This window comes from Nipponia nippon, unplaced genomic scaffold (assembly GCF_047370975.1).
Source record: "Nipponia nippon isolate SJK-2023a ecotype South Korea unplaced genomic scaffold, ASM4737097v1 scaffold_15, whole genome shotgun sequence".
NCBI classification, from domain to species: Eukaryota; Metazoa; Chordata; class Aves; order Pelecaniformes; family Threskiornithidae; genus Nipponia; species Nipponia nippon.
Window position 1 is genome coordinate 11,157,695 of NW_028262331.1, and position 27,136 is coordinate 11,184,830.

Consider the following 27,136-nt stretch of genomic DNA (forward strand, 5'->3'; position numbering starts at 1 on the left):
ATTAAAAAAAAGCTTCTGAGAAGGGCAAAAGCAACACTGTTTAAGAGGAAAAGGTACTACAAGGAAAACAAGCTCTGCTTTCACTTTTAAAAGCCTTCAATATAATGAGTGAGAATCTGGGGAAGAAAAGCACGAATGATTACTCTCTGGGAAAGCTATCTGCAAGTGGGAACTTGTTTTCCCTTGCATACAGGCCTGTACCTATTTTAGCGCTCATGAGATTGTACTTCCCATCGCTAGGCAACCCCCAGGAACTGCCTCATGAGAGGAGAGATGCCAACCGCTCGCTGTTCGTTGGAAAAAAGTCATTAGAGAGGACACACAAGGCAAGAGGTTAGACTGCAGGTCATACCTGGAGGTATGTCTTGAAGATGTGTTTAGCCGATCGAGTGATCAATTCACTGATTCCTATTTTCTACCCAAAGGAATAAAGAACAGAGATTAAGAGTCAGTCGGCAATAACAATGAAAAATAGGCTTTGCTTTTGAAGTGGGCTTTTATCAAGATCTGCAGAAGACGCATTCTCCAGCCCTCACCCTGCAGCTCAGAACTGGTTTGCATTTGACAGCGCTCCTGGAGCTGGGGAAGAGCCCCTGCACACCCAGGCGTGGGGACCACAAGCCACCCCGTGCAGCACAGCTCAGCTCCAACGGTGCTCCAGGAGCCACCGCAGCACCGGCCCTGCGCATGCTCGCGGGCAGCCGCGCTCACACCACTTTCCAATTCGATCCAAAGCCCCGATGGATCTTAGAGGCTTAAAAAATGCATGGCTTAAAATCCAACTATGTGTTACCTGCTTGGGAATCCCTTGAAGCACTTCTCTATCCCAAAGAAGACTCAAACCCTCTAATATTATGAAAGCCATTATGGATTTGGGAGCCAAACTCCCCATCCACCAGTTACAGGCCCTTCTCTCTCCTCTATTTTTGAAGCTGTTTATTTTTACACAGAGAAAACAATTGGCCAAGTTGGAATCTATACAGGGCAAATTACGCCAGAGGCGGTTTTCATTGTCAGTCTGAAGTTAAGCCTGATGCTTACAAAAATGTGATCCAGCTGAGCACGGCCAGGGGTCTTGGTGATGAAGTTGATCACTTTGCCTAGATAACGCATGTTGATGCCCCTCTGGTGCATGGCCTCTGCTAAGGTCGCCCCATCCATCGGGAGCACCGTGTGATCCAGGCAGTCTTTGACCTGCAGGGTATACGCAAACTTCAGTTACAGAGAGCAGACATGAAGGAAAGAATTTTTAAAAAATTAAAAAATAAAAAAAAAAAAAATCCGACTGAGGAGGGGAAAAGGCGTTGCCTGACAGAGAAGGCAGTTTCCAGGGATAACATCTAAGTTACAAGCACAACAAGAACTGGCAAGTACAGAGCACTGCTCAGCCAGAGCCGGGGCTGCCGGGTGCTCCCGGCCTCGGGCCATCAGCTCCACAGCCGGCAAAGAGCACAAACTCAGCCTGGAGAGATTCCTCAGGAGCTCTGGTTGGCATCTCCTCTGCTCTGGGATCCGGCGCAAAGGAAACCCCGAGCGGCCACGGCCTCGAGCCCCCCGCACAGCTGCAGGGCTGTGAGCAGGAGCAGCGCGGTGCCAGCAGCGGGAGGGAGAGCGGTTTCTCCAGCGCTAAGGGGATGGCAACCCGCCCAGCATGGCGAGGGCATGGGGGGCAGGACTGCTGTTCGCCGACTGGCAGTCGCACACACCTCTGTTACCTGGGGTTCAGGGTCCCCCCGAAGGCCGACAGCGACCCCAAGCAAGGCTTCTTCGGTGGGCAGAGTGCTGTAACACCAGAGACCACCACGCTACGTGGGCAGGGGGAACACCTGCAGCAGGCAGCCCAAAGGAGTTTGTGCAAGCTCCTTACCACTTCGACCATTTTTACCCTTATGTCTCAGTGGAGAACAAGCAGCGCTATGCAATCCCAGTACGCGCTGGGCAACTGAGGTGGGGAGAGCTCAACTGTCATAGTAAACCAGCTCAGGCTTCATCCAATTCCCTGTGCAAAACAAGCAGAGGCAAAGGCCCCGTGGAGCAGCGCAGAGGACCGTAACCAAGTGCTGAGCATGCAGTGTCTCGAGTGGCCCAAGGAGACCAGTGGAGACAGCGACAGCGTTCAGCGTAGTTCAGCACACCGCTTCCAGCGGTCTGCCTGAGGCCATCCGGGAACTCAGCAGCAGAGCAGGGACTCCGAGGACTCCTGTGGCTCAGGCAATGAGAACCACTTTCCCTTTGGCATGGCTTATTTGACTAATGCTTCTGAAACTAGCAGGCTAACTAAAAACATTTCCAATTAAAAGGCTACATGGAGTAGTGCACACTTAGCTGATAAGGGGAAATGGCATTTGCATTTTAAGTTGTGTTGCAGTGCTGATAAAGAGTCACTTAATTCACGTCATGGAGTAACACCAGTTACTCTGATACGCAGCGTGTGGAGGACTGCCTGCTTACAGCAGCTGGCCTGTAACTTGCCCTCACACATGCTTGTGCAGCGTTTTGGGTTTATATACTAGTGTATCAACTATCTCGTAAAACAAGAGTCACCAAGCCCTTTTCTGATTCACTCCCCCTTCTTTTTATTTAAAGACTGAGTAGCTGGTCTTAAAGGTTATGCTGACTACAGAACTAGTGGATTTAGAGTTCAGAAGAAACCTTCCAGCAAGGAGAATCCCCTCCTACATAAGACCAACAATGCCTGAACCTCTTGCAGCGGAGATCATCGATTCTCCCCTCCTAGTTACAGTGCCTGCTGTAACGCATGCATGAGCAGTCAACTTAGAGAGCGTCTTGAGAAGGGAAAAGCTGGTGTTTCTTATCTAACCAGGTGCATGGGTAGGCATCCAAAATGCTTAAGACTTACAGAGGGCGTTTTTACAATAGATATTAGTAAGAACAATTTCCCAGTTCACTCCAAACTATTCGTCACCGATTGAGTCACAATCAGGGTCAGATAATGCAATAAGTTGTGCAGGATGCCCAGGGTTAGGGAGGATGACTTACGTGGTCTTTATTGGCCCAAACTCTTAGCAATAGCTGTTAATTACTAGTGCCAAAAATTCTTTGTTGGATTGAGGTGGGAAAATTGTGCCCTGATGCAAGACAGGAAATGGAAACCCCCTCTCGCTCTTGCACCAGAGCCGCTTGCACCGTTCACCGTGCTTCGCCACTGGTGCCAGAACTCGGCTGCCGGCAGAACACAGCGTTCGCGCAGGAGGCGAAGGTGGTGTACGCTGGGTCAGGGCTCACTCGGAGCGGCCAGGCTTGAGGCAAGCTTTCAGAGGGGCCGTTACTGCTGGTCGTCAGTTCCTTACCAAACCCGGGATCTGGCACGACAGCAAGAACGCAGCAGCATCCTTCAGCAACTGCTTCTGATCCTGCACCTCCTCTTTGCTAGACTCGGGAAAACGAACACCTAGGAGAGTAAAAGAAAAACATAAACACATCAACTCAAAGAAGACACAAGTCATATACAGAAACCATATAGTAAGAGCACTAACTTTTTAAAGTCAAAGTGATTCTGTTGCCCTGGAATTAAAGATGCTTCTTCCAAAACTCATCTACTCTACAACGTTTCAATGGAAAGAGCAGTAGCTGCTCCGCTTGGTTAGTAGCTTTGCTGCTCTTGCCCACTCATTCATTCTCAATGCAGCTTGTAAAAGCCCAAATTCTGCTCTTTATCTGGTCCATTCTACCTATTGCAAAGTGTTGTGCACATGTCCAGTGCAAAAGAGGCAACTGGCTAGACTGGAGTGGGAACGTTTCAGCAGATGCAGTATTTGCTGGTCCAAGTGCTAGAAACTCAGAGCCTTCTGCTTTTGCACACCAAAACTGAAATAAGGTTTTAAGTTCTAGCTGCCAAGTTGGTGCCAAAGCACTAATCCTTACCAGCCTCAGAAGACACTTGGGTGTTTCAAAACACACACTCCTCCTGACACATTATTCCAACCTAAGTTCAACTATATGGCCATTCCCCTGCAATTTGCATGCATACAGCCTCAGTAGTCACCCCCATAAACACTCTGGGAGCTTCTGTATTTCCAAATAAAAAATACCGATTCCAGCCATGGAAGGCTACGTACAACGCCTGCGACTGACGCATGCGCTTGTAAGGGCACTGTCACCTGCTTACCACGTTACTGAAACAAACCCTGCCCTTCACTGAGGATGCAACATCCGTCGTTCAACTACAACTGTTCTCTGTGTAAACTACTACATTATGATCAAATTTAATTTTTTCCCCTCCCTCTGCTTCTTTTCATGTGGTCTAGCAGCTGGGATGCTGGAGAATCGCAAGAATATTCTTGGCAGCAACCTGCAGACCTCCCCCGAGCGTAGCGGTGGGAGACAGCTTACTGCCTGCACTTGGCAGTTCGAGCATTGCAATCAATTACACTGCTTTCTCTTTTCTGTATCTTTGTGCTTCCCGGAGAACCCTGCACCATGCCCAGAGAGCCAAAAGCCAGCAATATTCTTAGCTACAGAACACAGTTTTTTGTCGGTAGCTGGCTGGACACAGCAATCCTCTGAAGGGGGACTAAAACCAGCTCTTTGTACACATACCTGGTGAGAAAATATCTGGGTTAAACCGAATGTCGAATGACGTGTCGCTAATGGAGCCCACAGCCTTGCAAGCATTTCGAATCACTTCTCTGCTTTTGGGATCCACTGGAGCAGGAAGAAAAATAGAATACAGTGAATGTGGATTGCAGAAAATGAGACACCTAGCTATTAAATGAGGAGAAAAGTTTTGTTACTAAAAGCAGCAACGATGGCACGTTCTGCAGAAATCCGTGATAAAAACAATCGATTGTCAGATATTTGGAAAGGAGGATGACTGCAAAATGCGAAGTCTGAACAAGAGCACAGCAGATGACCCAGAAAACCCATGGACCCCACCCACAGCCTCTCAGAAATCCAGGCCTGGGATTCCCGAAGGTGTCTGTCCTTGCACGCTTCCCAGCCCGCTCCCCTCCACCTGCGCCAAGCCCCTGGCAGCCCAGCCCCGGCTGCCGGCCCCGCAGGCCAGCTTGCTGGCCAGGCTCTCGCTCCTGCGAGCTGATGGGCTCGCTGTGTTCAGAGACACTCGCCCACCTATCCAACCGGCCCCCAGGGTGATTAATTCATTAGTGTGTGAACAGCTCTATGCGAAGAGCTACGAGATTGATAAAAGCAGCCAGTGCTTATCCTGTTTAAAAACAAATAATCACCCTGACCACCCCCAGCCTGGCAGGGACAGGGCCCACCAGCTAGGGCAGGAGGCCTGGGCTGCTTCTGGTGCTGAGGATGAAATACCTGTTCCGTCATCAGATGCAATGGTCTCAGCAAGTTCTTTCACCTGATCAAGTCCCGTCACGTTATCGTCTATTTTACCATCCTCTGACTCAGACTTCTCGCTGTCTGCAGTACCGTTCTCTGGAGAGGCGCCATTTTCCAGCGCACCTGAGCTCTCCTGCTTGTTGGCTTTCTGCTGCATCAGCTGCAGCGCAGCCAGCTTCATGAATAAGAGATACCTACAGTAAAGGAAAAGAGGAATTCAGCACAGCAGGAGAATCCAAGAGGATCACCACTGCTCTGCAAGGAAAAACCTCACAAAGTTAGCATTATAGACCATACAGTTTCCCTGTGAACAGGCAGGATGTACGCCCTCTTCCCATTAGTTTATCGGAAGAAGCAAAAAAAAGTGGGTTTTCATTACTCATAAATGGGAAACTCATCTCTGTGCGGTGGTTGCAAATTGCTTTCCACACGCAGCATCAGCTGACAGCTTGGGAAGACTCTCAGTGCCAGACGCACAGGACCAGTCAAACACAAACCAGCACCAATTTTGCCAGGAGACCTTTGGAGAGAGAGGCCCAGCCTCTGCTAGCCAAGGAGCAGTAGCAGCACCCTACGGCCACGGTCCTGCAGGCTGCTGGTCTGGAAGCTCTCCCAGGGAGCAGCAAAGCCTGCCTACAGGCACGTGGCAGAACTAGGAAGGGTGCTGGCTGCAGAACCGGTTGCTCAGCAGGCAGGGCTCCTCTGTCAGAAACCGGACGGCTCGTCTTCCCTGCCAGCGAAGCACAGGCTCTGACCATCTGTGACAGCAGAGCACCTGCAGGCCTCCGCATCGGAAGCAGGAGCGTTAACATCACCAGCACCATGCGGCTGCACCACACAACTTCGACTTGTCCTGCTCCCACGGCTCCTACTTCCCCGCCTGCACCGAGTGAGCCCAAACGCCAACACATCCCACTGCAAAAGTGCCCACAGCAGTTCCCATAGGTCATTTTTTTTCAGCCTCTAGGAAAAAGAGGTAGCATTCGAGGCATCTGGACAGCCTTAAAAAGAAGTATAAATACTTCCCATTCCCTAGCCATCAGGTGCACAGGATATCTGCAGGGAAAGAACTTCCAAATGTTTGGAGAGGAAACAACAAAAACAGATCTGGAGACTAAAAAGCAAACCAGCTCTTTCCCTGGCTCCCCGTGACCCTGTCAGAATCCCTACTGTTTTCGTCTCTCGTTAATTAAGTTTCTATAATTGCACCTGCAGGGCCAAGCAATGGGAAAATCAGCTGCCCACTTCTGGGAGCTCTGTTGTGATGCCCCTGGGACAACGCAGCATGGTCCTGGCTTGGACCGCTCCCGGTTGCGGGTGGAGGAAGGGGGGGAGCTCAGCTCACCTGTGCTCTACAAAGGCATCAACAAGCTCTTGCCGGAGACAGCAAAGCTTGTGTCTGTGCTGCTTGGGGAACCCCATTTTCTTACATTCCTCTGGCATCTCCTCCCCTTCAACAGGCAGGAAGTTTAGATCTGGAGGGAAAGTGCGGAGCAGGTCCAGGATGTAGTGGCGTCCGTCGTTGCCAATAATGCCTTTGCACTCCACCGAGGAGCACAGCTCCACCTCCTCATTCTTGTCGTTGAGGACTTTGTGCTTCTGGATCTTAAGCGGCCTGCTGGTCTTCTCCAGCAGCTCCAGGTACTTGGGGTGCGAGACAACTGTCTTGCCAAAGTCTATTGACCCATAGATGACGCTCTGTTCCTGCTCCCGTTCCAAGATGCCAGGAATAATAGACTGAGCTGTCACCCTGTAACCTCTGTAATCCACCACTACAGTCCCCAGCGTGTACAGCCCTTCTACATCCACAGCATTATAGGTCCGCACACCATTGAGATCATTGGTAGGAGCTACATAAGCAGCAACATCTCCGCCAAAGTCCTTGTAGTGGTCACGGACGTCAAAGCCCAGGCTGAAGAAAATGTTGTTCCAGATGAACATCTGCATCTTGGTCTCTTCACTGGGGTTGATGGCCATGACATTGCCATCAATGACAGCCATAGCGCCTCTGGTTGCTGCTGCAGTGAAGTCGCTGTGAACCTGGAGGTAGGTGGAGAGAAAGCAGGGTAAGGAAGGGCTCCCACCCTCCCAGCACCTCGCTCTCAAAGCTCCCTGCACACTTCTCCTTCAGTCCTCTCCTCCTAATAGCCTTCCAGCAGGCAGGCAGGTCAGCTGGCTTTTACTTTTGGGAGCCTGGCTAGTGGCCTGGATACAAGCTCCAGGAGCCAGAGCATTAGGGATCAGCATGGCTCAGACTCATTAGCTCTCTGCAGAGGAGGGCTTAGGTGTACACGTGTCCCCCCTCCCCTTGGTTCCACCTACTCAAAGGAGGACTGGATCAGACAGAACAGCAGAGGACTAAGAGGAGGCTGCCTCAGGGGCAGCAGGGAGACACGGGGTCAAGGAGCACAATTCTTCCCCGTGGGACTGAGAACAGAAGGCAGACACGCGAGAGAGAACAAGACCCCTTAGCTTACAAACAGGGATCCTCCTCTTGCAGTTTCTAAAGGGTAGCCCAGGTCCAGATGCGACATGGGCAGCAGAGAAGGGGCTGCGTGCGGAGTTGGCAGCACATCCCAAAGTTACCTTGAAAATGGCTCGCTCTCTCAGCAGCCTCTCGGGCAGGTTCTTGCGCGGCAGCTCTCGTGTGGTCTGCAGCTCCTCGTTCCAGTCTCTGGTCTGAAAGAGTCAAAGCCTTGTGGGAAGCAATGCATTGCGTAGGAAGGGGCTGGCAAGTCAGCGTTTCTGCTTTACGAGGCATTTTGTTAGAGAAGGGAAGGAAAGGGGCAAGAATTCAGGCTGCCGTGGAGTTCAGAGGAAGTGAATTAGCGGCAGGAATGATGAGTGGACTTTATTTAACAGCAGCCTGGGATAGATCTTGCATTGGCCCAGCTTATGCAGTGCAGTTTAACCAAAATAGCGGCTTGCTAGCTCTGCAGGAGCATGGTGCAGGTTTCGTTAGCCAGCACACTGCGATGTGGTCGCACCGCAGGCAGACAGCTGCCCGTGGGCAGCCGTTACAGCCCTGCACTGCTCATGGCCTGCAAGATTTTATGCTATGAAGCTGCAGCTGAAGCATTTGGAATAGTTTTCTGAGAGACACAAGAGCCGTTCCAGGCCTGACTGGCATGGAAGAACGCTCTGCCTTCTGTGCAGTGGCGCTTGTCGGAGCAGGGACATGGGATTTATAAACATCCAAGCAGAAATTGCTCCTCTCAGACCTTTAAGTGCTCAGGGAGCTGCAGCCTGAGCAGCACAGCCCCTATAGTCAAGGGCACTGTCAAGAACAAGGACTCCTGAAAGTTTTCCCTTGATGAGCAAAACCCTTCCCCAAATACCAGAGCTCTACTTGTTAAACGTTAACCAGTTCCCAGCGCAGCTGGCAGCAAAACTCTTGCCAGCATTCTCAGGCAAAGCCAGACCAGTACCTGTCCAGGTATGTGCTCTTCATAGCCCAGTCTAGAAGTATAAGCGTCTTCTGCCCGGACACAGTCCATGGCATGTTCTGCTTGCGGAGCCGTCCAGCTGTACACTTGGAAAGGAGTGGCTATCCTTTCAAAAGGGTGTCTCTGAACCCTAGTTTGGGAGTGAAAACAATTAGACATTTTCCAGAAGAAGATTTCATTCTATTCTAAGAATTTTCCCTCTGCTGCAACGTCAGCTTCTGACAAACAACAGAACAAGACCAGGCCTCACGAGCAGCGCAGTGGACTTTCATTTAACAAGCACTATACCCCACGATGACTGGTTGGCATGGGCAGCATGTCTCAACAGCAGTCTGCAGAATGACCTGGGCTCTCCCCATCCCCTTTCCCCAGTTTTATCCCCAGTTGCATCACTGGAGATCCCCATCACCCTCCGCACTCGGAGGCGGAGGATGCCCGCTCCCAGCTAGCCACCTCTCAGACTCGCCCTCCGCTTTCGCACCGGTCCATACGGGTTGCGTTATAAAACCAGCCTACAGCACACATCCACTAATGAAGCGAAAAAGCAATCTTCACCGAATGGCCTCTTGTGTGATCTGTCTGCTCTCAGCAGGTGCTGGAGTCTCATCTGTATTTACTTCTGGCCCAAGAAGCAATACAGTATAATCATTTTTAAATGGCCAGATAGTCACAGTGGTGGCTGGAGGCCACTGCTAATTTCCAGCCCTTGTCTAGTGCCACTTTCATCTTCTTAATGAGAGCAGAAGCAGAGCTCCTGAAAGCCACACAATGTGCCTGTCAATTTGCACCCTGCTGAGCCCAGGCAGTTCATTAAGCGGACTCTAAAGAATGACAGGCTTTTGCACAGGACCCACTGTCCTGGAGCAGAATAAATGGTCCCTGCAGCAAGGACAGGAGAATAAAACAATACATTATTGTTTTGTATTATTATTATAGGAGCTAGAGGAAATTAGAGAAAATGAACATGCACGGACATGTTTAAAATAATTATTCTCTCTACGCAAAGCCCTCATTGTGTTACTCTCCCTGATATTTTATGCTTCCGTCTCTTTTTTGGATTCAGGGGAGAAGCACCTACTGATCAGGTTACAGCCCAGTGCTGCTGCAGCATGTGGCCATGCTTCACGTTAACTCCTTGCTGCCTGGCTAGCCAGGGAGTCATCAAGTCTCCCAGGGGGCACGTAGCCAACATGCAGATTCAGCGAGGAGACCCACATCTCAGGAGCTGGTCAACACATCAGCGGTGTCCCTCGTAGGAACACCGCAGTCCGTCTCTGGGCTTTTTCTCCCACTGCACAAATTGCCCTACGTGTTCAGTTTCTCAGCAGGGACAGAGAGCATGGCATTCCAGGTAAGCCCCACAACTGGTGCTCCCATGGCAATGGAAAGCTGTTGTTCCCCCCACCCTCTGCTTTAGGCAGAGCCAAAATCTGTAAATCTACATGCTGTAAGCAAGAGTCATCTGGGAGCTCCAGCCGAGAGAAACCATCCCATGGGTAAGGACTGGGACGCTGGGCTTCCACTGGCCTCTCTTACTGTCGTGCTGAACAACAGCAGACAAGTCTCATCAGCTCTGACAGGTCCATGTTTCAAGCGAGGGAAAGCCAGTTACATCAGGGTGCTGCCGTGACATTCAGTCAGGTGTTCTGTGGTCCTTGCTGCATAGACTCGCACGTCCCAACCACCCCACTGCTATGTGAGCCCAGGGAAAGCAGGCATTGCGATCCTTGCTATATCAGTGGCATCCAGGTCCCACAGAACCAGCCACATCGCTGTGCCTCACCAAGCAACTTCACAACAGACTACTCAAGGCAACTAGAGAAGAAAAAGTGCTGCTACCGTTTCTTCTGCAGAGCAGAGAAGTTTTTTTTGAAGGTAGGGCTGATCTGGTTAAGTAGTTCCACCAAGGAATGACTGAGAAAACTGGGGTTTGCAGGTTTGGGATTGAAGTTGTACGCAGTAGACCTGCAAGAGAAAAAAGAAACCAAGTCACAAGCCGTTGTCATACCCGAGACTTCCCATCCCCTAGGAACGTGGTACATGAATGAGAACTTTCCATATATGCACTGCATGGAAGTCCTGCATAACGTGCCCTGGCTTGCAAAACGGAGACCACGGGGCAGATGGGCTGCAAGGGCCCTCTCTAGTCTCTTCACGAGATACAGCTAGTAACCCTGCACCAAGGCCCTGACGGATTGCACAGCAAATTTAATTTAGACCTCCTTCAGCCACCACCAGGTTCAAGAAAGGCTTATATTTCTATAGCTGGGAAGGACTGATTTCACAGAGCTTCCCAAACACACCACAAGGGCCTTTGTTTAACAGAGAACCCAATGGTAACGGCACCAGCTACACCAAACAGTCGGTGCCCTCTCGAGATAACCTCGTCTCCCAGCTGGAAGGCTGAGCACCAGACCTGCCAGGAGCACACCGACAGGTCCCCCCTCTCCAGGTCCCATTTTGCCAAACTCAAAAAGGCCACTTGTTTCATGTTCATTGTGCCACGTGGTCTCCTGGGACCTGCCCTCAGACGCGTACCCTTAGGCTCATTACTTTTAACACTTATTTTTACAGATCTGGGGGGAAACAATGGCCTACAATTATTTCTTCCACAAGCCAGTTTAACACAGAGCACTTCCACTTCATAATGAGACAGAAGGTTGAAATGTGCTTGAGTTTTATCTTCTACATTTTAAGCTCTCCTTCTCTTCAGGCAGCTTCATTTTCTTTCTGTGAATTATAACCTTGTATTTCAAACACACAGTTATGGTTGCCAAAGCAATTATCTGGATTGCAGGATCAAGGCCACCCAGAGATGTTTCAGAGCGGATGGTTGCTCAGGTACAGCAGGGTTTGTTGCTCTGAAGTTCTCTCCTGTCCACCCTCAACTCAAGAGGTCTCTGTTACAGGCTACCGGGCTGGATGGACCCTGCACCACCCTCAACACAGCCACTCTGACAGGCACAGCACAGCCAGTGTAACAGTCTCTCACAGAAACTATTTAAAAAAAAAAAAAAAAGTTAAATCTGTGCCCAGCTTAGGAAGTTCTGACAGGCTGTGCTTTTGCTTTAGGGCAAAATGAGATAGTTGCAATGGTCAGGAAGGAATTCCCTCCCAACTCAAAATGCTCTAATTAGCTGATGACGTTATAGGATGTTTACACTTTCCCTGAAGCATCAGGCATTTATCCACTGCGGAGAAATGGTACCAGACATAACTGAACAGCCCAATCCAGTACAGCAACTCCTACAAACATGTGAGCAGTGACTTAAAGTAGGCTATTTTCCACCCGAAAAAAAAGCAGCAATTGTTTGTGGGTTCCTTTCCAGTTGGCCAGCACAAGCTCCCTGCTGCAGGGCAGGACAGGAGGAATCCGAGTTACTCACTGATTCAAGTAAAATCCTCGAGTGGATGCAGTGATACTGACGTGCCGATCCTCCACCGTGATGACATATAAATACATGAGGTCCCCGTGCATTTTCCGGTTACCGGGTGGAGGGTTCCAGCCACTCATTGTCAATACCTTTAGGCACTGCAAAGGCTACAGAAGAACACAACAGAAGCAACTCCTGTCAGCAGGAATTAATTCCCTTCAGTTACAGAGCCATTCAATGTACATGCCAGATTCCTTTTACCTGCCGCCCTTGCTTAGTTCCAGAAGCAGAGCTTACAAAAAAAAAAAAAAAAACAAACTGGTCTCAAGAGCACAGCCTTCCTCGAGGCATTTGCAGTCCACTAATTTGCCTCGGTTTGCTGCCTTTCACACCGTAAGACACCGGTAAAAACAGACACCCTGGGCCTTTGGGCTGCACAAGGCATGGATTTCTTGCTGTACTGGTTTTCAAATGGCAGCTTCTAAACCGGAATCCAAGTGGGAGGGTATGGGAAAGCTAAGGGTAATTTGTAGTGATCTGCAGATCCTGTCTCCGGGATTCTGCAGAGAAACGCTGTTCTCCCTTCCCTGCCACCCCTCCCAACGAGACGGGCCATTTTACACTCTGCAGTTGTTTTGCACACAAGGTCTTGGACTTTATTCTTTTGGCTAAGCAGTGCTATTCCAGCACTCATTAAGCATCAAGCAGAGCAAATCCCAAAGTCCACTTCAGTGCACCTTTCAATCCCTGAACACCAGTTTGCTGCAAGGAATGTGCCGACAGCTGTTTTAATGACACAGGAGAACTCTACCTTCCAGTCTCTGTTCTGGGGCTGAAGGGCACACAGGGGTCTCTCTTTGCTACCTGGCAGGATATGTTCAGGAGGGGTGCAGTCAATTTGTTCCATTTCAGTACCTTTCTTCTTCCGTTTTCCACTGTCTAGAATGGACAGAGATAGAAAGTCAGTGCTGAAAAACGTAGTGTTCCCTCCTCCGGTAATTATTCAAGGAGGAATGCAGAAGTGCTCTGAGCGTTTCTCTGCACTCCTGAATGATGTGGGACAACTGATGGTTATGATGTGTTTTAACTAAGTCAGGAGTCAGGGGAATGAAAGGACTGACCACACCAGAGAAGCCTTTTTGCCCCGTACCTCCTAGGTCTCCTTCAGTGAAGACACTCAGGAAGGACAATGAATTACAGTCCACACCATTGAAAGCATCTGATGGGTCAAGACTCTTCAGAAGGTCCCGAATGTGACGCACGTGTATCCTGGCTTCTCGCACTGTGTATGGCTCTGATGAGCAAAAAGGGAGGAAAGAAACTGGAATTACACAGTTGCTTACTCCTTTGGCACACAGGTCTCAAAGAGGAACCACAGGGAAGGGCTGCCAGGTGGCCAAAACCACTCCCTATGAAAACCCTCACTCATTCCCTCCCCAAGTCCAAAGGAACTTGCCTTCCACCACTTTCAGCAGCGAGCCCTCCTGCAGTCCTTCAATAGTTTTCAGCTCAGCAAAGTTATCAAGGACATTGCCATCCAGCTGCAGAGAGAAGCAAGTCCGATGGCAGGTATCCTCGCGGTCCATCAAAACTTGGTGGATCTCTTGCACCATCTCTTGAGGAGAGACCTTAAGAAGGGAAGAACCCAGAGAGTTATTCTCAATCCTCACGCATGTTCTTGCCAAACTTTGTCCCTCTGCTGCAGAATCAAACACCTTTTGTACCCCTCCAGGCTTGGAGAGGCAGACTCCAGCTCTCCCTCCCAGGAAGATCACTTCTGTCCCTGCTGGGAGGGCACTGCCACCTCTGGCAGGGTCAGCCACCCCACCTCCACCCCACAGGGCCTGGCACCCAGAGGTGGCACCGCCTGGCACTGTGCCAAGCATTCAGCACAGGACAGAGGTGGCAGAGAGGGCAGGGAAGGAACAGACGGTGGTGGGGGAAACCAGGAGCTCTTCCCTTATCCAGCCACACTGCACATTTGTGGCAAGGCTTTGAAGGATGCAGACGGAAAACAGACCATTTCCTCCACTCGATCTGCCGCGGTATCCGCAGCGCGGTATGGCATGTCCATGCCAGCGCCACACCTCCAGGGCACGCCGCCTGCAAGTGCGCGTCTCCGTGACGCAAGAAACCGCCCCGGTTTGTGCGCCAGGGCTGCTCTCCTACCTCCCTGCTCTGGCTCCAGCACCACTGACACTGCTCTCAAGCGAGGAGGACTCAGGGTAGTTTACATAAGCTGCTGTAAACAACTTGGCCTGCTATTATTAGCTTATTAAAACTAACAGCCAAGGGGATTTAAAGGAGAAAAAAAGCTAGTCTGAGATTCAGCTAGTTCCACGGGGGATGCAATTTCACTGCACTCTCTGCTGGTCTTCAGGAGATAAGGGTTCCTACTGGGTTTAGACTCCAGATGCCTCCCCCCAAAACGAGAGACGCTTCATCCAAATGGTTTTCAGTCAAGTATCAAGCTAAATAGAAATATCAGCTAGGCATGTCAAAACCCATCCTGATCTGGCAGCACGTGTTACTGTCCACATGACACAGGCAGAGCTGTCCGTGCGGAGGGGAAGTGGAGGCTGCATCATTCCCTTGATCTTCAGGCTGGTACTTGAACTCCCTGAGCTGTGCTAGTGCCTGTTGCTGTACCAAACCCAGGTTAGCCTGAAGGAGCATCATGCCAAAACTGCTAGGCAAGCAAGGGATTTTCCCTTCCTGAGTGTCAGACCCAGAAATCATGTGTTCGCATCCCTCCTTTAAAACAGCCCAGAAGCGTGAAGGCCATTTCCCCCATGCTCAGCTCTATGCCTGAGCCCCTCCGCGATGGACAAGGAGCACCTACACCTCCGCTAATTCCCCTTCCCCTTGCTCCACACCTGGGATCCGGAGCAAAACACCTTCCCCATTCTTGCAAAGCCTAGGCAGGCCTGTGTCAGAGAGCCTGTTGCTCAAGTCACCTCTTTCTTCCTTTTTCTTGAGAAGCCACTGGTCAGGCAGTTTCTCTCCTGCACCCTCCATGCTTTTGCTGCCTCCTTCCCCACTTAATCCCATCAGAGGATGGATGAGCCAGGGAGCTGCAAGCAGCCTGAAGGTACTGTCCAGGCCGTGGGGGCTAACAGGGGCCTTCCTGGGCACAGTCCCCTGTCCCCTTCCCTGCCTGGCAGGCTGAAGGGACAGGATTGCGTGCACCCTGGCTCAAACACTTCCCACCTCCTCCTCCAGCACTGCCTCGGTTCCCCTCCCCAGCCGGCGAAGGGAGGTACCTGCAGGGAAAAGGGCTCTATCCCTGGCGCGCAGATCTTGACGGTAAATCCCGTGTCCTGTATGACAATGACCTCCTGGTCGTTCCCATCTTCTCCCGGGTCAGCCTCCTCGTGGCCATTCTGCTTGGCATCCTTCTCGCCCTTAAGGCTCTCGTGCGGGCCGCTGCCATTCATCAGTGCCACGCCAGACGGGTGCTCTGGGTGAGAAGAGAGGGATTTAGACAAGGTCTGAACAAATGGACAGTCCTCTCCGCGTGGCTGGAGAGACCGGTTCGGACAACACCACCGTCCTCTGGCCAACCCAAGCGAAGCAGGGGTTAAAAGGCAGCAAGCATTTTATTCTGCACTTGGTGTTTACTAGGCATAGGTGTGCCAAGCCCTTCCCCTCGCAGCTTAATTAACATGCTCTCGCTCGCCTGCAGGGTTTGCATCTTCCACAAACTGTGCGGAGAGGGGAGGGAAGGAAAGCAGGAAGGATGGGTCAGTGTATAACACATTCAGCTTAGTCTTAAGAAGCCTCTTAATTAAAAGAAATGGGTGTGTGGTGCTTTGCGGCCCGGAGGCAGCTGTAACCTCTGCACCAACATGTTACGCAGCTCCTAACATACCTCCTGGTACGCTACTGTTCAGCCAGGAGAGAAGGGAGGGGAAGAGACGGCAGTTGCATTGCTAAGCTGCGCGTCACGTGGAAGCCAGGTTACTCCACAGGCACACAAACAGCTCCCACGCCCCTGCCTGCATCTGGCCACCCTCTGCATTTCCAAAATACTTCGCAGAGATCCCATGGTGCCAGGGCGAGGCTTTGCCTAAGCAATTTTATTCAAGAAAAAGGTGACGACATTTTAAGTGCTCGTTTAGACAGATGCGTCACAGGGACGGGGAGCTCTCTGCACCTACTTCATCACTCATGCAATGGTTTGTTTTCTTTTCCAATAAGGCGGATAGTGTCAGAGAGCTGATAAGATCTAAGAAGCTGCAGGTCTCCTATAGCAGCCTACACCCACCAAACCGGGCTGGGGACCACGCTCAAGAGGATACACTGCGTTGTTGGACTGAGGTGCTGCCAGGGTAAGCTGGAGTCATGGAAAGAGCTGCCGATAACAGCTGTTGAGAGAGGGAAGAGACACCCTTGTCCCCAGCCCGGGAGCAGAGCACCACTCTGACGCACCTACCCCCGGCAGCGAATGCTGGAAGGGAGCAGACTTTGCACATACAGCGTGCATTCGCAGCATGGCTGCCCTGTCCCGGCCGTGCACAGCCACCATCGGACGCCCAAAGTCACACGTGGCAGTTCTAGCTTGGTGCTCCCAGGCACCCGCTTGCAGGTGGTGCGGACGGAGCAGGCTGGGGGCTTTCCTGAGCACTGGGAACAGCCTTTCCGAAAGGCTGCACTGGGTCGGGGCGGCTCAAAGCCAGGATACTGCCCCGAGGCTGCTTAAGCACCAAGCTGCAGTCCTCCAGCCAGCTCCACCTGGCAGGTCTCCTTCCTTCTCCTCCTCACCCCCTAGCAAGGCATCAGTCCCAGCCCCAGCTGCGCTCCGGGGGAGATGGCAGCTCAACCTCCATCATTTCTGAAATGCAGACTGGTGCTGTGGCTTGAAGACCTAAAGCTATCACGGCTAGTTCTCGCCTATCAGCCCCAACTGCTCCGGCAGCCCAGAAAAGTCACTCAGCCCTCACCATGTGTAAGAGGAGGGATGGAAACGCTATATCCCCTTGCACACCTCCGGAGCGCAACGCGAGGCTGCAGCGACAAGCCCTGCTGAAGTGTCCCTGGAGCGTCCTACTCCTGCTCCAGACTACGACTGCCAACAGCGCCTCAGAGACGACTGTCAAGGCTGAATTAGGACATGGTGAAAGAGCAAGAAACACGAGGGAAGCACGCCCATTCCAAAAGGCACCAGGTAAGAGAGCTACCTTAAGCAGCCTCTGCTGCCTTCAGCATCTCAGCAGCTGCTGCTCATGTTCCCTGTCGCTTTGCGTATGTCCCTAACGCGAGCTGTTCATTTCTTTGACAGATGAAGCCACGGGTAAGCCAGACGAGAGGCCTGGCTCTGGCAAGCCGCAGTCATGCTAGAAAGGAAGAAGAAAAGCTCCACACAAGCGTGCCCCAAGAGATGTGGTTTCAGAAAAACCACGCCATGCCCAGAGGGCTGGGGAGAGCCCCTCGTCACACCCCACAGCCAGCACAGCCACGTTCCTGGACTGCCTGAACATGCGGGGACGAGGAGGGAGAGCAGAAAAGCTATCGCAGAAAAGCTACACCTGGGGCTACTAGCACCATAGACAGGACGACCCGCTGGACTCCCGAGCCAGGTTTGGTCCAGCCCCTGCCCAGCCAAGCAGGGCAAGATCACCGAACTTCTGCTCCTGCTGTAGCAGCCAGAAAGGGGAGGCAGAATTTGGCTACAAGGAAGGCTGTAGCACTGACCGAAGACCCAACAGCCCATCTTCAACCGCTGTGGCAGCGGCCAAGGGCAAAATCCAGGCACAGCCGCAGTGGTGCTGCCCCGAGACCCCCAGTCTCCACATATCCATGACCAAGGACCTCTTCCGACAGAGTCACACCAAGCTCGAGGTGCTGCTTATGAACGGCTGACTTTCGCTAGCAGCTGAGGCGTGGAAGGAGCAGCCCGCGGGATGTGCCAGGTCCTGTCTCTCTGCTCTCGCTCCCAGCCACATCGCCTGTCCCGATGCTCCTGCAGTCTGCCCTGTGCCATGCTCCAGGCACGCTCCCATGCCTGGTAGTCATGCTAAAGGCTTGACCAGGGATGACTTCCAACCAACCAACTCGGCAGTAGCGAGGTGGGCACTGAAGCTACTTCTGTGCCACAACAGCTAGCAGGATATTCCCGAAAGGGACACTGTCATCTCTGAGTAAATGTGATTTTGTTTTATGTCTTTTTTCTAAGCAAGATCCAGCAGAGACAGTGCCTCCAGAGCGAGCAGAAATTAACTGGCCAGCTTGGAGCTGGAAGCGGGGAGGAGGAAAGCAGTGTATAGGGACTAAATAAACCAGAAGACGACAGGCTTCACGTGAGAGCTGAGCCACCCATGCACATGCTGGTCTCGAGGACACCAAACACCTTCAGCTGCAAAGCAAAGCAAGACAGGGAAAGCTTGCATGCAGCAAGGAAAAGTTACCACCCAGGACCACGCTTCTGCTTTTCACGGCTCAGTGGTATCAGATCCCTAAATTACCAATTGTTTTGGAAATGGTAAGACTGTTTCTCATCTGCCAAAATACAACACGTTCGCACTTTCCATCCCTCTTTCCCTGCTTGAGTGAAGACGGGGCTGGTACAGTTCTGCACTTTGCGACAGAAGAGACATGTAGAGGCAACACCTTCATGTCTCCTTATGCCAGAAGATCCAGCTCCAGCCAGCACTGTCTTAATTTTAGAAACAAAAGTTAAGCCTAGGCCAAGAAAGAACAGCTGTCCAGCAGGTTAACCTCCGATTTAAGGCCGGCAAAGGCTTTCCAGTGAGGTTTTTACAGAATGAGTGTTTCTACGAAAACAGCGTGTTGTTTCGGCCCCAGCTGACGGCAGCGCAGGCGAGCTTGCCTGGAGGACGCGTTGCCTGCTGGGTGCTGACTCACCACGTGCGCTCTCCCCGCGGGGAAGCGGAGCCTCACCCGCCTGCCTTAAAGTGGGTCACCAGTTCTTACCGCCTGCTGCAGACCGGCTGCGCCGCAGCCTCAGCAGTGCCAGCAGGGAGAGCGAGGCAAAAGCATCGGGCGCTTGATTTCAGCATATTCAAGATGGCAGTAAGAACAGCAAGGACACCTGAAAGACACCTGCAGAGATCTCTCTCCTGTTACTCACTCTCAGTTCAAGCCCCAATCAGGCCCGTAGCCGCGTTTAGCTGCAAGCTCTCACCCGCAGGAGAAAGCGCTGTGCAATGCACCCCGGACGGTTTTGTGGAAGGCGGCTGAGTCACGGGGAAGCGGTCCCACCCGCTGCGGGGGCGCTCCCCGGCCACTCCTCCCGCTCACCACCCCGCTCACGCTGCCGGAGACAGAGCAAGGAGATCCCTCCCGGTACACGTCAGCCTCAAGACACGGTTTTGCGGTCTCAACCAAAGGCCGTGACCTCCAGGCTCCCCTGTCATTCCAAGGGATGCGCCAGCATCCCAGCAAGGACCCTCCTCCTTTCGGCCCTTGGTTTGTACCCGCAGGCGCGTCTGAGGCTGCTAAGCTCTGGCTTGTGCTGGCTGGCAGCCAAGCTGTAACACGATGTTCTCATTGCTACTCAGAGCACAGCGTGAGCAAACCCCGAGCGCATGCAACGCTGAAGCGTCAGGAGAACAGGCAAAGCAAAACACTGAAGAGGGGAGGAGGTGGCACAGGCACCACGTCACCGGGAGGAACCGACGGCCTGACTGCGGCTGGCACCTGGTAGAGACGTTCAGCAAAAGGATTAAGTTTCATCTTTGCACCTGGGCAATGAGTACATGCGACAAGGTGACAGCCCCTATTTTAACCACACTTCCTATTTACAGTGAGCTTGCAGAGGTGGGGGGCACCCCACGAACCCCACCGGTCAGGATCCCAGCACGAAAGAGGGTGCACACCTGAACCTGAATGTCCCTGGCTGCATACAGTGATAGACAGCATACATCACAGGAAGTTTTAGTTAATAACTAATTACTGTTCAAACAAATCTTCTAAACCAAAGCTGGTCACTAATCCTTTTTTTTTTTTTTTTAAATGATCAGGTCAAAAAAGACAGCAACATTATGTTGCTGCAAGTTAGGCTGGTCTGGAGAGCAGGGGAAGCAACAGTACCAAACCCACGGACTGCTCCGTCGAGGAGATGTTTCCTTCCCAACATTTAGTAACAGCAGAGATTATTAGAGACAGAGCCTGAAAATTAAAACCCTGCCTTTTCTGTCACTGAGTTTAGGAGTGCATTTCTTATTACCAGCTCCAGTGTCATTCTGAGGGCCCAAATCCTGCCCTTCCCTCCTCAAAGGTATTTTGAATTCGGAGCAGTGTAAGACAGTTTCTGCACGGTCTCCCAACCAGCTGCGCCTGCAGCCTCAGCACCCGCCGCTGGGCACTTGGAAAGCAAACAAGGCGCTAACCCAGAAACCAAGCAACCAGCTGGGGTCAGTCACCCTACGCATCCCCTCATGCCACCACGTGCACCAAAAGACAGCACTGCAGACCAAAATTCAGCCACTGCACAGGGACTGAACAAACAAAATATGGTGCTAGAAAGGCAAAATTTGACCTTGAGACTTGAAAATAATAACCTGAGTTTCTCATATCCTAGAAGTCCTGGCGAGGACAAAAGCCACTCCAGCTCAGTTACCACTTGGTGCCACATCGGAGCCGTGCTGTGCCAGTTTGTGGAGAAGCGGGAGAGGAGGAAAGCAGGATGCAGCCGAGCGGCTGCTCCCCTCCCACGCTGCAGCAACTGCTGGGGCCCTGCTGTCCCCACGGCGCTGGAAAGATGGGGCAAAGGAGAAGGAATATCCCACCCCTGCGCTCAGGGTAGCCACAGAGCTGCTCCATCCCTGCAGCTCGGGCATCTCCTCCCACCTGCATGCGGCTGAAGGGAGCCAAAGGCTCCGAGCAAATGCTGCTCCGGACCCTCACCGCTCCCATCTGCGCTGCTGCAGGCCGGGCCTGGCAGACCCGCTCCCATCCTTTACAAGGACCATGCTTGCAGTCACAAACAAGAAAAGGATTTGCCTTATGAATTAAGAAAAAAATAAGCAAAACCCCCTTATGTTTGTTTCACTAACAAGGACAAGGCACAAACAGGTAGGTCCCTGTGCGGTACGCAGCCTGGGTGGGATACCTCGCCACATTTCTCCTTTTCCTTCTGCCGTGAAGTTAAAACATCACCTTGCCTCCCCTCTCCTTCATCCTCCCCACCCCACGGGCACACGCAGCCACCCACCCCCGTTACAGCCACACAGCGTTTTGGCTACACGAAGCACGACACAGTGCCACGCCGCTGAGCACCTAGAAGTGTGAGCTTCTTTTTCTTCCTCTTCTTCTTCTGCTGGTGCTGCTTTGAGGGCAGTGCCTGCACCCGAGAGTCAGGATCACAGCTTGACCTGCCGCCAGGGCAGGCAGCGGGGTCCGTCACTACAAAACCAGTACTTGCGTCCCGAGCCTTAGATGACTCCTCGCCAGGGAGGACAGCCGGCAAGACTGTCCTTTGGGCCGGTGGGGTTTTCCCCACACTCGTTGGTGGAGCAGAGGAAGGCGTCCCAAGGCTCCCCGGGGAGGGAGCAGTACCTCTGTGTTTCAGCACGCTGTCTGGACCCGCTAAGGCTGTGTCGAAATGCAAGGCTGCTCGTCCCTCACCGTGGCCCTGGCCGGCGGGACGTGCTCCAGGGGCTGCATCCCCCCCGTCAGCTGCTGCCACGTGCTCCTCCCGGCGGCAGGATCTATGGGCTAAGCCGATGTCCTCAAGTTTCACACAGCTCTGGCAGGCCTCAAGCGACTGAGCATGATCGACCAGCCCTGCCGGCCCTTCCCCAAGGTCAGCTGGAAGGACAGCCACCGCACAGGATGCCTCTGCCTGCCGGAGCAGGCCAGCAGCACCAACACCAGGTCTCAAACAGCTCTTATCACAGACCATCACTGTTCCTTCTTCGTTCTTGGCCTCAGATAGGTCTTGGATGTATTCGGTGCACTTCTGCAGGCTTCCCGTCACCGCCTCGCTGGGGATGATGTCTGGATAGGGCCCAGCACACTGGGCAGCTTCTGGCGTCTCCGGGCAGACGGCGGAGCTCGTGGGAGGCTTTGGTAAGAGGGGTGACCTCTCATCGGGCGAGTTAAAGCTGCGCGACTGGAAGATTAGATCGGTGACATGCCTGCAGCAGTTTGCAAAAAGGCTGTTCCCCATGATCACAAGCAGCCTGGCTCGTACAGCACCAGATTAGAATAGTCAGTTTTGTTTGCACACATATATTGCAGTTCCCACAAGGCAAACTCTCACAAAGCAGCTCTTGCCCTCCGCAGCTGGGACGGGCTCGCCTTCTCACGCAGTCAGCCACCTTCTCCAAAGAAAATTCCTACTCGGCCCCAGGGTGGCGGGACGCAGAGGACCGGCAGCTGACTCCGCGCGGTGTCCTGCACAACTTGAGCTCACGTCCCGTGCGCTTCGCAGAATCGGACGCTGGGCTCGCAGCCGTTCTCCCAAAGTGCTGCCCAGCGACCTTCATCCACCGCACGCCTTCGCCTCTCTCCCCGACCGCCACGCTCACACCACCACGATATCCACGAAGCCCAAAAGCAGCTCCCCACAGCTGAAGCTCTCCTCTCCCCGCCACGCCAGAACAAAACCAGCCGCGTATCTAACAGGTTCTTCAGGCACGCTCGCAGCGGGATGCTGGCCCGATCGCCCCGGCCCAGAGGTCGTTATAAATAGCCCGATCTCGAGTGCTGCACCAGTGCAGCATGGGACGAGTGCTAGAGCGCTTCAGCACTGCCAAACCTGTAAGCAAGTGAGATGCATTGAATTACAAGGCGAGGGCAGTTACTATGGCACGCCTGGGCCGAGGCACAGCCACCCATACTAAGCAGGCGGGCACAAAACAGCCAGGCAGTGAACCAATAAGCAGTTTCCAGATGAATTTTCCGTCCTCTCACCCTGCTCTGCCATATCAAACACAAACAAACCACAAAACCACACACACAACCCCCTAACACCACTCCTCTCTCTGTGCTAATTTAAGAAATCCTAGCAACTGAAGCAGGGATTACAGAGCTGGAGATCTCTGCAAGCATCAGGTGCCCCAGGAAGGCTGCAGCCAAGCAGGCCGCAGCATCCCTCCAGCGAGGCCGTGCTGCAGCCACCTGCTCCTCGCCTTCCTCCAGCGGCATCAAACACACGATGTGATGTGCAAGAGCTGCAGCCTGAGCTGACCAGCCTTGGACCCGCCCGGGAAAGCCTTCGTGTCTGGTTAGCAAACCTGACCACCTCTCCGCTCCTAGGCAGCCCAAGTTTTGGCACAGGCTTCCTCGGCAAGCCTCCTGGGTGCTCGACACTGCCTCATGGATGGGAAGGGGCACAACTCTGCAGTGAGCAGAAGAAAAATACGTGCCACATCCCAAGCACAAAAATCTTAAAACTAGAACAAAGCCAAGACCGCACAGCTCACGTGATTGCTCGCTCAAGGCCAACACAACACACACAGAGGAAGGGCAATCCCTTCTCCAAAGCAGGCCCTGGGAAGGCCAGGAGCAGCCCCCAGAGCCTCCGTGCCAGCAAGCCACCTGCCAGCAGAAAGGCAGAAACCAGCTGAAAAACAGAGGAAAAGCTCTCCACAGAAAACCCTGGCTAGCTTCTGTTGTCCTTTTAAAGGGAAGAAGAATCAGAAGAGAAGTCTCTCCCACTCCAAATCGTTTGAGCTCCTGCCCCAATAGGCAAGGAGCCCTAGGCACCCGCACGGCTGCTCCTTTGGTGCAGGAGCCGCTGGGCCTGGGAGTCCCGGAGCCCTGAGACAAGGCACCCCTCGGCCTCGGGAGCCAGCACCAACTTTCAGATCACATCAGCATGGGTAACTCATGTTTTTCTGATGATTTTTGAAGGAGGTTAGGTGTACTGACAGCTTCGACTCTTCCTCCTTATCAAGCAACCTCTGGGAAGAGGTGAAATCTCCTCCTGGAGAAGGACCTGGTCAGGAGGTCTCATGAAGCTGAGCAGCATTTCTGCAACTCAAGCCAAAGCAAGTTCAGAGCAGCATGGCATGTGCTAGCTTTAACACACAAAGGCTGGCGCCAGTATAGCAAATGCAAACTACATTTTAGCTGAATAATAAATTAAACAAAATAAATAGTTTAATGAATGTAAATAAATTGAGTAAATGAATAGGCATTAGCTCCAGAGATGGCCCTAGCGGAAACGTTTCTGCAGGACATCCCGTCAGGGGAGGTGGGAGAGAGCATGGCTGTGCCTCCCTCTATCTGCCCAGCGGAAACCACAGCTTCCCACAAACTTTCAGCACTTTAGCTGCAACAAGCACTTCTTTTAATAAGGGCCCACAGTGAAACGTTACAGCTGCTCTACCGCTGTCATTAAACTGAAATTGGTTATAACCCATCTGTGGGTAGAGGTATAAGCACTGCATTTATTTTTCAGCAGCTTTACAACGCTGGGGACTGACTCGCATGGAGAGCGTGGCGGGGCTGCAACGTGCGGCTCTCTCGACGAGGGCCCCAGGCTCGCTGGTCTGGACGTCTCTCCTGCGGCACTTACAATCCACGGATGGCAAGTGGGGAAATTATTCATTCCTAGCTCTTGTGCAGCCGCAGTAGAATTTGGCTGGATAGACCTAAACAACTCAAGCCACATTCCAGCCTACTTAGAAGTTTGTGGCTTTTCTGTATTCGTATTGATACTGGGAGATTTGCATTGCAGCCGTGCCCCAGGGCGTTCACGGGGTCCCACAGCTGCTGGCTCAGGCACTTACAAGCCACTGAAATGACTCCTGCTTTGCATCTGGCACCCTGAGTTACCCACGCTGTGCTCTCCACACCTGGGAATTACATTTAAACCCATTTGTAAACTTTCAATCTGGCCAAAACTTCAGAAACTTAGTCCTGAAACTAGCTGGCTGGATGACCCTGCTACAACAACGTGCAATTCAAACATCACAGAAGTCAGGAGCAAAGACTCGGACTGAAAGCAAAGTGCAAAGATCGGCACCAACAAAAACATCAACTATGTTAGGAAGAGCATGTTTCTCAAATTTCAAGAGAGGAGAGCCAGATGAAGGAATCGCATTTCGGACAGATACTGAGAATCAGTCAATAATTCTCCAAGTACATGTATTTTATTCTGGCACATACCTTAGTTTCAGAAAGCTACTGAGACAGCGAGAGCCCCAGACAGTGAACTACCCCGTCAGACCTTGCGTGCAGTGGGACCAACAGAACATCAGCCTTGCAGACAGAAGCAGCCACGCTGGGAGGCAACAGCCACAGCTCCACAGTATCGTAGGGGAGACTCCAGCTTCACCCCACGCTGCCACCGATGCCTGTCACCACAACCACAGCAGCTCTGGAGAAAACTCCACGCGGCACAAGCCTGGGAAGACCAACTTTGCTGGTCCCGAGAGCCCTATATAAATCTTTATGTGGCTGAGAGCCCCAAGACCTGCTGAGCTGAACAGCAGGGAGCTCTGGGTAGGGTTTGCAGGGGAGATCCGACGGCTGCGATGTTGTCCTCAGCAGCTCCCGCTGCCTTCCTGCGCCCTGCGGCACAGATGTGCCGATTAGCCCGCAGCCTCCCACCCGGCCAGCCCTGTGCCAGCCACCCGCAGCTGCCCCGGGCCTGCTCAGGGCCACACACAGCCCCAGGGAAACAGGCTGGGCGGCTGCTCCCAGCGGCTCTGCAAAAGCGTGCTGCTAGGCAGGAGCCTGGGAAACCCGCCCGGCCCACAGAAACCCCTCTGCCAGGGACACGGAGCACCCTGCCCTACCTCTCACAGTGCCGTAACCTGAGCTGGCACCAGAGCCCACCTTAACCACAGCCAAACCTGCACACTGAGCTTCCAGGCTGGCGGAGGCTTTGCAGGCATCAGCGCTGGTGACAGTAAAGGCAGAGTCTTGCCCCCAGTGCCTGCTCGCAGGGCACTCCGCACGACACGGCTTGCTAACCAGCAACATCCACATTATCGTTTCCAGCCTCATCCAGCCGCGACGGCAGGAGGTTAGCTAGCGGAGAGCCTGGGAAGCAGGGCTGGTGTCAGGCTAATCCGACCCGCAGGAGCTCTAGGCAAGCAGGGCAAGAGTCACGATCCTGCAGTTTTATGCTCTTGGACAGTAACTACATCAAACTCCTCTGAGCCTGCAGCTTTGTCAAAGGGTTGCAGTAGAGCTTTTCTCTTTAAAGAGAAGGGCAAACTAAGAAAATGCTTTTTAAAAAAAAAAAACCAAACGTGCCATTACCCTAACGTCACTTAGCTTGGGGAACCTTACTTCAGTGGCCTGCTTTGCAGGATTTTTCCTTCAGGACCGGTCAAACAGCTGGTGAGCACCACCGCAGTTATTTCTTCAGCTTGAGAAAAGAGCTTACTTCTGGGAGCGTAGATCTATTTTCCCACCCAAAGAGGGAAGGTTTGTTGCCTGTGTAAGTGCCTCTGTGCTGAGTTGTCAATAAAACGCCAGATAACCACTCATCCCAGACTCGCTAGCGTTAAAAAGGTGGAATGCAACAGAAAGCTCAACTGCCAAACGGGCATGTGCGAGCTCCGCTACATCAACCACGTGCTTGCAGGAAGTGAGAACCGGACGCTAACCCTTAGACAGCCTTGCTACTACTGGCAAAAAACCTGACCTGCTTCCAAAGAGCAACAGCCACTGCCACCACGGGAGTAGCCACACTTTGGTTTTCATCTTTCGCGCTCTGTCCAAGCACTGCCCTGTGGACTGGTTTTACTTCTCAAATGCAAATAAAAAAAAAAAACAAAGCATGAACTTCAGACCTTTAAAGCTTCTAGAAATAATAACTTTCTAGTACCACCAACAGAGCACAATGCAAGAAAGCAAAGCGAGCGCTGGAAGGCTGCGCCAGGAGAGCGGTGCGCTGCCAAGTTTAGCCATTTACAGACAATGAAGGCAAACACTGGACTCTGCAACACAACGCTGGTTTTACTGTGCATGAGGCAGTTGTGCGTCTGCAGGTGGATTTATCTAGGCGCATGTTCCTGACCTACTTACTTCCACTTTTCAGCTGGGAAACCCAGCTCAAGGCAGCAGGAGCTCAAC

At 52.5% G+C, this 27,136-nt stretch overlaps 1 protein-coding gene across 4 annotated transcripts in view; it reads right to left on the reverse strand.

Annotated features, from left to right (window-relative positions):
* The window catches only part of CLUH (CLUH binding protein of NUMT mRNA), a 42,015-nt gene that overhangs the window by 11,549 nt on the left and 3,330 nt on the right, over positions 1-27,136 (reverse strand). For 2 of the 4 annotated variants that reach the window (XM_087752001.1, XM_087751999.1), the window contains exons 2-15: positions 15,400-15,596; positions 13,593-13,764; positions 13,287-13,430; positions 12,948-13,075; positions 12,149-12,303; positions 10,602-10,727; positions 8,745-8,892; positions 7,903-7,995; positions 6,662-7,356; positions 5,293-5,510; positions 4,561-4,665; positions 3,312-3,412; positions 1,042-1,194; positions 353-415 (exon numbers count right to left, since the gene is read on the reverse strand). In XM_087752001.1, coding sequence (XP_087608127.1) covers positions 353-415; positions 1,042-1,194; positions 3,312-3,412; positions 4,561-4,665; positions 5,293-5,510; positions 6,662-7,356; positions 7,903-7,995; positions 8,745-8,892; positions 10,602-10,727; positions 12,149-12,303; positions 12,948-13,075; positions 13,287-13,430; positions 13,593-13,764; positions 15,400-15,573 — 2,475 coding nt within the window. In that variant the 5' untranslated portion in view covers positions 15,574-15,596. Of the gene's footprint in view, positions 1-352; positions 416-1,041; positions 1,195-3,311; positions 3,413-4,560; positions 4,666-5,292; positions 5,511-6,661; positions 7,357-7,902; positions 7,996-8,744; positions 8,893-10,601; positions 10,728-12,148; positions 12,304-12,947; positions 13,076-13,286; positions 13,431-13,592; positions 13,765-15,399; positions 15,597-16,571; positions 16,763-21,376; positions 24,126-27,136 lie in introns of those variants that run through there. The other 2 variants (XM_009469037.2, XM_087752000.1) reach the window with 2 other exon arrangements.